General features: G+C 50.1%; 1 protein-coding gene across 1 annotated transcript in view; it reads left to right on the plus strand.

Moving 5' to 3' along the window:
* The window catches only part of LOC149330497 (uncharacterized), a 62,499-nt gene extending 51,407 nt beyond the window's left edge, over window positions 1-11,092 (plus strand). The window contains exons 2-6 of the mRNA XM_089561094.1: window positions 4,362-4,641; window positions 5,673-5,780; window positions 6,282-6,513; window positions 7,651-7,879; window positions 8,280-11,092. Of these exons, the coding sequence (XP_089417220.1) occupies window positions 4,383-4,641; window positions 5,673-5,780; window positions 6,282-6,513; window positions 7,651-7,879; window positions 8,280-9,017 (1,566 nt within the window). The 5' untranslated portion in view covers window positions 4,362-4,382 and the 3' untranslated portion in view covers window positions 9,018-11,092. The remainder of the gene's footprint in view (window positions 1-4,361; window positions 4,642-5,672; window positions 5,781-6,281; window positions 6,514-7,650; window positions 7,880-8,279) is intronic.
* The last annotated feature ends 524 nt before the right edge of the window (window positions 11,093-11,616 follow it).

The following is an 11,616-nucleotide window of genomic DNA, read 5'->3' on the forward strand; positions in this document are numbered from 1 at the left end:
ATTTTACAGCATGTCAAGGTTAACACCCAGAAGCTCCTCTTCGGTTGTGAGGGACGCCGTAGTAGAGAGCTCCGGATTAGTTATGACGAAGCTGAAGGGGCCCGGTGATTACTTCGTTATAGCCGTAGCTTCGTTATAGCCCATGTTGACAGAGCTTTCAAGGGGAATCGTCATTTTTTCGTTATATCAACTATTTCGTTGTAAAACGCCTCGTTATAACGAGGTTTCTACGGAATATTACGAGGTATCAGCTACCTGGCAATGTTACACTAAATACCGCTGCGCAGGATGCAAATTAAATTCCCGAGTATTTTACAGCATGTCAAGGTTAACACCCAGAAGCTCCTCTTCGGTTATGAGGGACGCCATAGTGGAGAGCTCCGGATTAGTTATAACGAAGCTGAAGGGGCCCGGCGATTACTTCGTTATAGCCGTAGCTTCGTTATAGCCCGTGTTGCCGAGCTTCCAAAAGGAATCGTCATTTCTTCGTTATATCCATTGTTTCGTTATAAACCGCTTCGTTATAACGAGGTGCGACTGAATATTACGAGGTATCGACTACCTGGAAATGTTACACTAAAGGTCGCTGCGCAGGATGCAAGTTAAATTCCCGAGTATTTTACGGCATGTCAAGTTGAACGCCCAGAAGCTCCTCTCGGGTTATGAGGGACGCCGTAGTAGAGAGCTCCGGATTAGTTTCCACCAGCTGGAATCATTTGAAGTACACCTGCATCGCACAGCACACGGGTGTATTTTGAATTCTGCCTGCACTGCAATGCTTCCGGTGGGTTCTGATTCTAACCTGCTACCTTGGCCGCACCAGTCTGGCGCCAAAGCCACCGAGCTACCACTGTGGGACTGTATCACTCTGTGAGAATTAGTCAGTAAAGCAAAAGCAAAAGAGAGTTTACTTTATTGACATGTACCAGCGATCGATGGATGGAAGATTCAAAATTTGCTACAAAGTATGAACTATATATGGATGGTTTATGGTTTATGGGGTTTAACGTCCCAAAGCGACTAAGGCTATGAGAGACGCCGTAGTGGAGGGCTCCGGAAATTTCGACCACCTGGGGCTCTTTAACGTGCACTGACATCGCACAGTACACGGGCCTCTAGAATTTCTTCTCCAAAGAAATTCAACCGCCGCGGCTGGGATCGAACGCGCGTCTTTCGGGGCAGCAGCCGAGCACCATAACCACTGAGCCACCGCGGCGATAATGTTCCATTAAATGCAGTCGCATAATGTCGAAGGTAAAAAAAGGCATGCATTATTCTGTTCCAACGGAATGGTTTATGGTTTACGGGGGTTTGACGTCCCAAAGCGACTGGGGCTGTGAAGGGCACCGTAGTGAAGGGCTTCTGAAACTTCGACCACCTGGAGTTCTTTAACGTGCACAGACATCGCACAGTACAAGGGCGCTCGAGAATTTCGCCTCCATCAAAATTCTAACGAATGAATTAACATTATATGAAAGCGATAAGTATCTGCTGGAGGGGAGCTGCGTGACATCGTATCTTTTATGTCAGTAAGAAATCTTACCTACTCGCCTCGTGGGCTCATTGACTTCGGCCTCCTGCTACTGATAGTATACTATCGCAAGTTCGATCTCGACTCAAACGTCGGGATACCGCCTCTTTTTTTTCGTTCTGCTTCCGGTACACACTAGTTTCTTCGACTGAGGGGCTGAAGAACCGGCTTTTGCTTTCATAGTGATGCACCGTGTTGAAGCTAGAGACATAATACACACGCGGATGGCGAAACCTCAGAGGAGCTTAAAAAGCAACAACAGCGTCGTCCTCGACTCGCACCGCGAACTCTTTCGCTTCAAGGTCTGCCGGCGGTTCCTCCCCCTCGGTTTATTGCATCCATATATAACGACGCCGTCGAAAGAAAAGGCGTCCCACGCACACGGCCAAGGTTCACGGTCAGCCTCGGACGACCGAGCGGGGCGGAGGACGCGTGATGGAATGTCCCGATTGCTGGCTTCTCCTCAAAAAATGCTTCTCTGGGAGGTGTTGATCCCTCGGAGAAGATTGACGCTGATTATTTCATTAGTTGTTTTGATTGATTAATTATTTATTTGATTGATTGATTTATTGATTGAGTGACTGACTGACCGATTGAATGTCTGACTGACTGAACGACCGACCGACCGACCGAATGATTGACCGATTGGCTGACTGACTGACTGACCGATTAACTGTTTGACCGAATGTCTGACTGGTTGATTGACTGACTGACTGGTTGACTGACTGACTGACTGACTGGTTGACTGACTGACTGATTGACTGACTGTCTGGTTGATTGATTGACTGACTGACGTTGATTGATTAGCTGGCTTACTGACTGGCTTACTGATTGATTTGATTCATTGATTGAACAACCGACCGACCGACCGACCGACTGACTGAGCGGCTGACCGATTGGCTGTCTGACCGACTGACTGACTGACCGACCGACCGACCGACCGACCGACCGACCGACCGACCGACCGACCGACTGACTGACCGATTGGCTGACTGACTGACTGACTGACCGATTGTATATCGACCGACTGACTGACTGGTTGATTGACTGACAGACTGATTAATTGTCTGACTGGTTGATTGACTGAATGACATTGATTGATTGACTGACTTACTGACACAAGCAGTTTTAGTTCGAATGCTCCGTGGCCTGTGAGTATGAGCTGGGAAGTGGTCGTCGTCATGATGTTGGTGACATTAAACCTTCTTCGATTAACTTGCATTCAAGACCGGGATCAAACTGAAGTTCCCCATATCATCTGCTTACCCCCCCACCCCCGCAGAAAATGCTGCGGACGCCCTTGGTCAAAGCCTTTTTTTCTTTGCTGATCTCAGAGGCTGGATTTCACCTCAATCCACTCATGCACTCCATTACGCACTCAAAGCCACCATGAACGTCATGTGCTTGAATTGGGTGGCGGGAAAAAGAAATTCGACTCCGAAGTCTAGCTGAGCAATAAGTGCGTTCTTGTTGCCGACTGAACGCCGAGAGGTCTTCGAAAAGTGGAAAAAAAATAGAATGACAACAAAACTTTAATGGAGTTGTCGTTGATGTCCTTTGAAGCCTTATTGAGGATAGTGATTCTTGTGCATAGGGTTACACTGTCACTGTATTACACTGTTAATGATTACACTGTGTTGTGCGTGGCTTCCTTTACCATGTCTTTTGCAGTAGGAAAAATCGTGTAGCGCTGCAGCTAGAGAGTTTATGTAATTCTTGTGTACTCAGATAATGTGGTGTACAGCTAGGGTCCGTGCTTAAATGGAACACCTTATTAGTGTCACGAAGTTATGCAAACTGGACTCTCTTCAGTAGATTTCAGCTTAGCATGTCGGCCACTTTTAGCAACAAGCTTCTGCTCAGTACGGAATAAATTCCTTTTTTTTTTCTAATACAGAGTTGCAGCGGCAAGCGATTAAAATGTAAATGTTATATGGTGCGCTTGGGGATAAATATTGATTTAACTGGTACTCACGTACAAGGCCGTCCGCAGAACTTTTTCCAGGGGGGGGGGCTCCCAATGTCCGAGGATGGGGCGGCGGTAGGTTAGCACCAAAAAGAAACTAGAGCATAAATAATATCCGTAATTCCCGGGGGGGGGGGGGGGGGGGGGCAAACGCCCTCCCGTGCCCTCCCTTCCGGATGCCCATGCTCACATATGCTCAGACTATAGGTGCGACTGCTGTGCCTGTTACAAATAGTCTCTGATGGAACAACGGTTGCTCTCCTTTTTTGGTGAGTAATACTTAAAACAACGCAGTTAGTCTTGCAGGACTAAAGCCTTGTGTTCGTCTTAGCCCTTTCCTGTTTAGAACGTAGACTCAGTCACCAGTCTGTGAAAATTACCGACCAATGGAATTCTCCGGGCCCTCCACGTCACTCGATGCGCCTCTGACGTCACCGATGTACACGAGGGGGCTGGCCCTGCCATGAGGGAGCGTGATCATTATCCAGTCTGACATTTGTTCACTGTTTTTCACGGCGTGCACGTCTCTGTAGTAGGGTACAAGTTAAGAAAAAAGCGGCTTTTCCACGCCAAAGGATCCCCTTCCAGCCACTGGCGTCGGCTGATTCTCATGAACCTGCTAGCGTGACAATGCAGGTATTGGCGTGACAAAGCAGAGAGGCAACTACCTCCTTTCACCTGCCACTCCCTGCATTGTCAGATTAGTAGGCTCATGAGAACCGGTCGTCGCCTTTGACTGGAAGGGGGTCCTTTGGAGAGGAAAAGCCGCTTTTCTCTTGAATTGTATCCGGCTATAGTAAGGTTAAATCGAATCGAAATATCGGGCCACGTTAGGAAAGGGGCTAACCGTGGCACTCTGCGCAGGAGGCCGACAGCAACAGCAGCATGTCGTCGTCGTCCTCATCGCAGCGTTCGTCGCAGCATCGGCCCCCCCGGCAGCGGGGTGACTCGTCCGAGGACTCGTTTGGCTCGCTGGGCCGCCCGTCCCCGGACAGCCAGAGCAGCGCCGTCATCTCGCTGCTCAGCCACTCGCGCACCCTCAAGGTGCCCTACGGGGAGCAGAAGCGCATGCTGGCACAGGCGCTGCTCGCGGACAGTCACTTCGCCGAGAGCGGAGAGCTGCTCCAGACCATGGAGAAAGGAGGTAGGCACTCGAGCGTCCGTGCGTGCTGCTTTGTATTCCGGGTGTTTGATTTTATTGAAAAAAAAAAGGCTTTTATTGAAAACAAGGGTCAGCACACAGCTAAGCGGAGATGGTGAGGAGAGGCCTTTGTTTGTACGAGTGGATGTAATTGGTCGTATTGTGTGGACTTATAGTGGACGTAATGGGGACGTATTTTGGACGTGATGGGGAGTGGACGTAATCGGTCTATCCGTGACGAACAGTTCGCCATTGCATATGTCAGGAGAGGCCTTTGTTTGTACGAAAGGACGTAATTGGTCGTATTGTGTGGATGTAATGTGGACGTATTTTGGACGTAACGTGGACGTATTGTGGACGTAATTGGTCTATCGGTGGCGAAGAGTTCCCCACTGCATATTAGCCGTAAATAGAGCGTGTGGCTGCTCACTAGCATACGCACGGCCAGAATGGCGCCAATGCTACGTATCAGTGTCATCATTGTGTCAACAGCGGATGAACGTAATGTGGACAAATTGTGGACACAATCGGTCTATCGGTGACGAAGAGTTCCCCATCGCATATTAGCCGTAAATAGAGCGTGTGGCTGCACACTAGCATATGTGGGGCCTCGACGGCACTGAGCTACGTATGAGTGTCATCACTGTGTCAACAGCGGAGCTCACTGCATGCAGTACGTACTACGGGGGAAAATTTTTCCAGGACGCGCGACAAGCGATTTTGGCTAATAGCTGCCACGTTTGTTAGCGGTCACCTTCTTTCACTAGCACACATAACAGAACGCGAGTCCGACTTTTACCTCGACAAGTACGGCCTCCAGCCCGCAGCTAATCACAGAGCTATCAGCTTCCGTTCTCGATGACGCCTCCTGGAGACTTTTGTCCCCGACAGTAGTACTAAAAACTCCAATAGACGGACTTTTGATGGAGGCTGCCTGTACACGACGTGGTCTATTGAGCGTGTCCTCGTAAGCAATGGTAACTTCAGTCTATCCCGACATCTGAAGAAACTTGGTTCCTGTTCGCACTCCGCAGTTATGTATCCGGTCATTCACCTCTACGAGCTGCCTGGGCCGTTCGTTGCCATGGAGGACCAACTGGTGGGACACGACCGACTGGGCCCCGACTACATGCTGCACCAGGGTACGTATGCGTACTGTCTCTTGGAAAAGTTCCCAGAACAAAAACGCCCACCGTCTCATTGAGCAGGTGGTGGCCATCGAAGAGGAATTATATAGCTCAAGAGCTCGCGTGAGCAAATAAACGGAACCACAATCCTAGTGCATGCCTGCGACCATATTTATCCGTGAGGTCTCTGGAGTAACTCTGTCCGAGGCGGAAAATCGTTGCCTTCATTGTGAACGAGGCTCCCGTCATTTCATTTTTCTTTTGGTCGTTGCCTTTTATTATTTCGTTATGTTCCATCCCGATCAGAAGGGCTTTTGTCAAACTCTTGACCTTAATGTCAGCTGACGTCGCAGGGTTCGCAGACAGAGCTTTGCCATTTCGTCTTCTTCGATATGCGGCCGGGGTTCAATTCCGTGACGTCTTACTCAGCATCCCAACGCCATAACCACCAGTACACAGCGGGGATGGTCGGCTGTGAGGGCGCCGTCATCGCTAATGGTCCTCCGGGTCTCGCAGGCATCTACGAGGAAATCCGGCAGCACCTCCCGTACGGCCGCAGCCCATACGCCCGGCCGGATGAGCGGCGGACGGCGTACATCGTGGCCGGCTTCAAGGTGCTCGAGGCCACCTTCCGGGACGTGATGGAGAACAACTGGAAGGACTGGACCGGCGCGCGCGCCATCTACATCAACCTGGCACTAGAGTTTGGCCTGCACCGCTTCTCGCTCTATCGTCGCTCACAACCCAGGTAAGACCTTACCAGAGGATGTGGCGGGGCTCGAGATGTCACAGAGGGTGCGCAGTTGTCTGTAGAGTTCTTAAATGCGTACAGCGGATGACAAGTACGTCAAGGTATACTTCCCATACTAGTGAGCCGCGCGCCGACTCAAAGGGTCCTGATGTGAACACACAGAAGATAGTCTGATCCGCGTACTCTGTGACACCGAGTCGTTCCAGGGGGTTCTTCTTTATTAAGAACAGTCTACTGCCTGCATCTGGAACTAGCAAACCTTAAGCGTCCATGGGCCGAGGAGAATCAAAATTTAAACAAGGAATCTGTACTGCTGCAGAACTTAAAGGAGCAAGCTGCATTTCGAAATGCTTTTCTATATCGTCTTTGCCAAATGTAACCAGGCCACGGGGTTTGCTTCTCAGCCATGTAACGTATCCCTTAGGGGCTAAAACACCCCGAAAGGTGTAGACAAGAGTTCTTACTATTACATGGCTAAAAAAACCAAACCCCATTGCCCGGTTGCTTTTGGCAAATACGGCACACATAGAACGCGCACTTGCGTCGAGTGTTGGACACTCTCGGTCTAGTGACTTTGCGTTTTCATAAGCTGCAGGCGCTGCTGAATGGAGCTGGCACTCTTGAACAGGTCTGGCGTCAGCAGTGCGAGGTCTGCGCATGTGGCTATGGACAGATCTTGCGGCAGCCGCGCAAGACCTGGACATATGGTATTGAACACATCTTGCCGACATATGGTATTGGACACGTCTTGCAGTAGAGCTACAAGACGTGTTCACTATCATATGTCTTACAGCAGAGCTGCAAGGTCTGTTCATATGGCTATGGACAGATCTTGCAGCAGACGTGCAAGACCATAAGGTCTTGAACACGTCTTGCGGCAGCACGTGCGCATGTGGCTATGGATGGCTCTTGCGACAGCCGTGCAGAATCTGGCCATATGGTCTTGAACACGTCTTGCAGCTGCACTGCAAGTTCTGCGCATGTTTTTGTAGACAGGTCCTACGGCATCCTCGGAGGAACTGGCCATGTTGTCTTGCGCTGCCGCAAGTGCCTCTTCCTCAGTGCACAAAAGCGTGGAAAACATAAAATAGGCGTCGAAAACATCCCCCTCTCGCGTGTTCGGCAAATACGCAGGAGTGACTTCAACACCTTTTCGTACGTGCTGCTGGTCGAATGCCGCACTGTGACGTCGGACAACGCGCTGCGGCTCCTGGACTTCGTGCAGCGGTTCCGGTCGCACCGCTTGACTGGCTACCTGTCCGTCTACAGCGCCCGCCACCTGGGCCTCGAGAGCTACGCCCGAGCCGGGGACCTGCTCTTGCTCAGCCCTACGTTGCACGGCCAGGCCGACTGGTGGAAACAGGTGAACCACATTTATTTTTGTTGTTTTTAATGGTGGGTGTTTGCGCGGCAAGACAACGCTATGGACGCTTAGATGGAGGACTCCGCAATAATTTCGTCTATAGCCGGGGTTCTTTAAATAAATGAGTACATAGCATTTTTGTTCCGTAATTTCTTTGGAATGATATAACTGAAACACTAGTAGATATGGTTCACAACGTGGAATTCGTCGACGCCTGGTAAGTAACTTAAGTGTAGATCTTCTCCTTTTTAACTTCGGTTCCGCTTCCAATAGCTGAACTATGGCTTTGAAGTCAGTGAGAGTGGTGTTGGTTCCGCTTCCAATAGCTGAACTATGGCTTTGAAGTCAGTGAGAGTGGTGTTGAGTTCACGTGAGCCACACAGAACGTTCATTCTCGCAGGTCCAAGACGCCGTGGCTACGAGCAGCAACGGCAGCACCTCCGACCTGTCGAGCACGTCGGAATCGACGAGCTCGGACGACAACCCGAGATCGCGAACGACAATGACGATGCGCTGTTCTACGCCTAGCTCTTCCGCCCAGATGCAGCCTCTGACAGCCGTCGAGGTGGTGCCTAGTGATTCGTCGAAATTGTATGCCAGCATCAACGCCGCCTCTTCTTCAGCCAACCACCACCATCAGCACAAGGGGAGGTCCTTGTCCACCATGACACCTATCTACGAAAACCTCGTTGGATGCCATGGCGACGCTCGTTCTCAAAGCTCGCGTTGCTCCCGGCGCTCCGGAAACGGTACGGGCTCCAACGAGTCTTCTACCAATGGTCTGGGTGAGACAGACCTGTCTTACTCCATCGAGGACACGTCTTCTTCGAGCGGAACCAACGCCGGCAGCGGGTCCTCGGACGACGCAGACTATCCGTGCGACCCGCGAGCGAGGTCTTCCTCAAGGTCGACCATGCGCCGGGTCTGGTTCGAGGACTGTGTCCTGGACAACGTCATCGCGCAAGCGGCGGAAAGGCAGCACGACCAGAGACCAGCGTCCGCGGAGCCTCCAGTCGACTCTCAAGAGCGTTCGCTTGCCAAGGAGTACCTCGCCCTGGACGAAATGCTGCGAAACCTGCAGTGTGCCGATGTTCCAGCAGAGCCCGTGAAGAAGCCTGTGCGACGGAAGCTCTGGTAGAAAACTAGGTCGAAGTTCTAAATGCTTCTCCAAGATGTGTCGCTAGGGAGGCGCCGTGTGCAGAGATAAAGATGCCATATGTCATCGTGTGTATAACGCTGAAACGATCCAGCACTTATGGCTGTAGGAAGTTTCCAGACAAGCTCTATATCGGTACGTTCGGCTGGGACACACCAGATAGTTCTTTACTGTCATATGGGAAAGCTTCGCTGTTCCCGTTTACCGCTTATTGGAAAGAAGGAAATACCAGTTCACGCCAACTTCGGGCAAAGCTCCTTGCGTGCTCCATAGCCAGACACGTCATCAACGTTAAAGTCCACTTAACGGGTTACATATAGTTAACGTGAGAATGGTGACCTGGGGTGATTAGTGGTGCCATAAAAAAAGAGGAAAATTCTTTATGGAGTTAAATCACCCCGATTTCGGAGTTGTTAGCACTCCAACTTGCCGAAGGGGGTGTGGCACTGAACACCATTGTTTGCATGCTAGTTTTGGTTATGCCCAGGGACCAAAGTAACTTGGCATCGGAGAAGCTGGTGTATCCTCAACTCTACTACAGTGCTCGAGCATCACGTGAGTGGCACACCACTGTGCAGCCTACATGAAAGGGTCACAAGCACTCCAGCGTTTCCCCAGAGCCAAACTGTCTGGTCTGGGGTGCTTTTTACTTGGCCATGGACGTGTTTTCAAAGGCGAATTAGTTTGTACGTGTGTTGTGTTTTATCGAGGCAGTTGGGTCAATTCCAGGCCAACCACAGATCGCAGCAGGCGTCGCTACGATGGCACTCGTCGTGAATGTGTTGCGTTTGCATTGTATTTATATACGTGGTGTACAGATGTGAACGACTGTTTGTGTTGTGAGAAGCCTGCAGCGCATGTCTACGCGTGCTGCCTTACGACTTGGTTAACGTTAAAGAGCTCCAGGCTGAGGAGGTTGATTGTCGTAAAGTGCCGAGCTCTGAAACTTACCGTAGTTGTAGGAATCGATGGCATTTATACTAACGGTACGTAGAGCCTTTGGGAAAGTATTTAGAGACTCCGTGGTGTTTGCTTCTGGGTTACGCCGTGTGGTTCGTTATGTATTCCCAGTGTTCCAAATCTCTTGAAATTAAGAGGAACTCTTGTCCCGAAGGTTAGGACTTTCGCGGATGCTTTTCGCGGAGCAGTCACATCTGGCCTCTAAACTTTTTTACAAAGGCTGTACATAGCGCCTTTTTTAATTTCTTTTTCTCCTAAGGTAAGCAAAAGCAACAGTTGTGTTACCTGTGCGGTGAAGTAAGTTTAATCTCTTTCGTTATCTCAGGTGTGCAGGTAATCGCCTTGCTTTAGAAAAAGATAGTCGAGTATATATGCCGCGCTAGTGGTGGTACCTTCTCAATAGTGCGCATGTTTATCTCGCTTGAGTGGTTAACAATGTGGAAATAACTCTCATTATTTGATTTTGTCAAGCAAAGCAAGCTGTCGGTTGGTCTCTTTCGTTGTGCTTGACATCAGCAGTGCCACCATATTGGCGTACCACTGGTAAGCGTACTGCGTGAAAACGTCGGTCGGATCGTCGCTATGCGCCTTGGTTCATCAAGATGGCGGCTATCAACGTAGTTACTCAAAGCCATGCATCGGAGCATTTTGTTCGTGTCATTTTAGGAACCTTCCGCAATCCCCTCGTAGAAAAATTGGGTGCGATGATTGGCACAAAACTTGGACGCATATATTACTGCGCCACCTAGTGGGTAAAAAACATAACACAGGCGTCCAACTTCGCCTTTAAGCTTTAGGATGACGACGGCGATAGGTGATTCGAGATCTAATAGGTGGCGTTTACGTCTGTTGTCGCCCTCAAAGTGGCTGCAGGGGATGCCTGGACTGTGAACCAGAGTTCTTTTACTGATATTACGAAGAGTCCTGCATGCGTAACGTTGCACTCTCAACACGAATACACTCTAAACAGAAAGGAGCGAAAATGGAGCATGCTGACCTTTAGTGCACTCCTTTTTATAGAAGGCTGTGCTCTAGAGGACAGCTTACTCCCTTTTTACCCCCATATAGTCGTATTAATGTTTAGAGTGTACTGCTACATGGGAGTAAAAAGGGAGTAAGCTGTCCACTAGCGCACTCCCTGAGTGTGCACACCCCACTAGCCCACTCCCTCAGGGCGCTAGTGGGGAGTAAAAAAGGAGTAATCTGTCCTCTAGTGCACTCAGCCCCATATAGGTGTACTAATGTTTAGAGTGCACGCTTGTGTGGGAGTAAAAAGGGAGTAAGCTGTCCACTAGCGCACTCCCTGAGTGTGCACACCCCACTAGCCCACTCCCTCAGGGCGCTAGTGGGGAGTAAAAAAGGAGTAATCTGTCCTCTAGTGCACTCAGCCCCATATAGGTGTACTAATGTTTAGAGTACAATTATGTGGGAGTAAAAAGGGAGTAAGCTGTCCACTAGCGCACTCCCTGAGTGCGCTAGAGGACAGCTTACTCCCTTTTACTCCCCACTAACGCACTCGGGGAGTGCGCTAGTGGGGAGTGCACACTCAGGGAGCGCTAGTGGACAGCTTACACCCTTTTTACTCCCACACAAGCGTACACTCTAAACATTAGTACACTTA

Source organism: Amblyomma mixtum, chromosome 9 (assembly GCF_055824585.1).
Source record: "Amblyomma mixtum isolate Tamu chromosome 9, ASM5582458v1, whole genome shotgun sequence".
In the NCBI taxonomy this organism is placed as follows: domain Eukaryota; kingdom Metazoa; phylum Arthropoda; class Arachnida; order Ixodida; family Ixodidae; genus Amblyomma; species Amblyomma mixtum.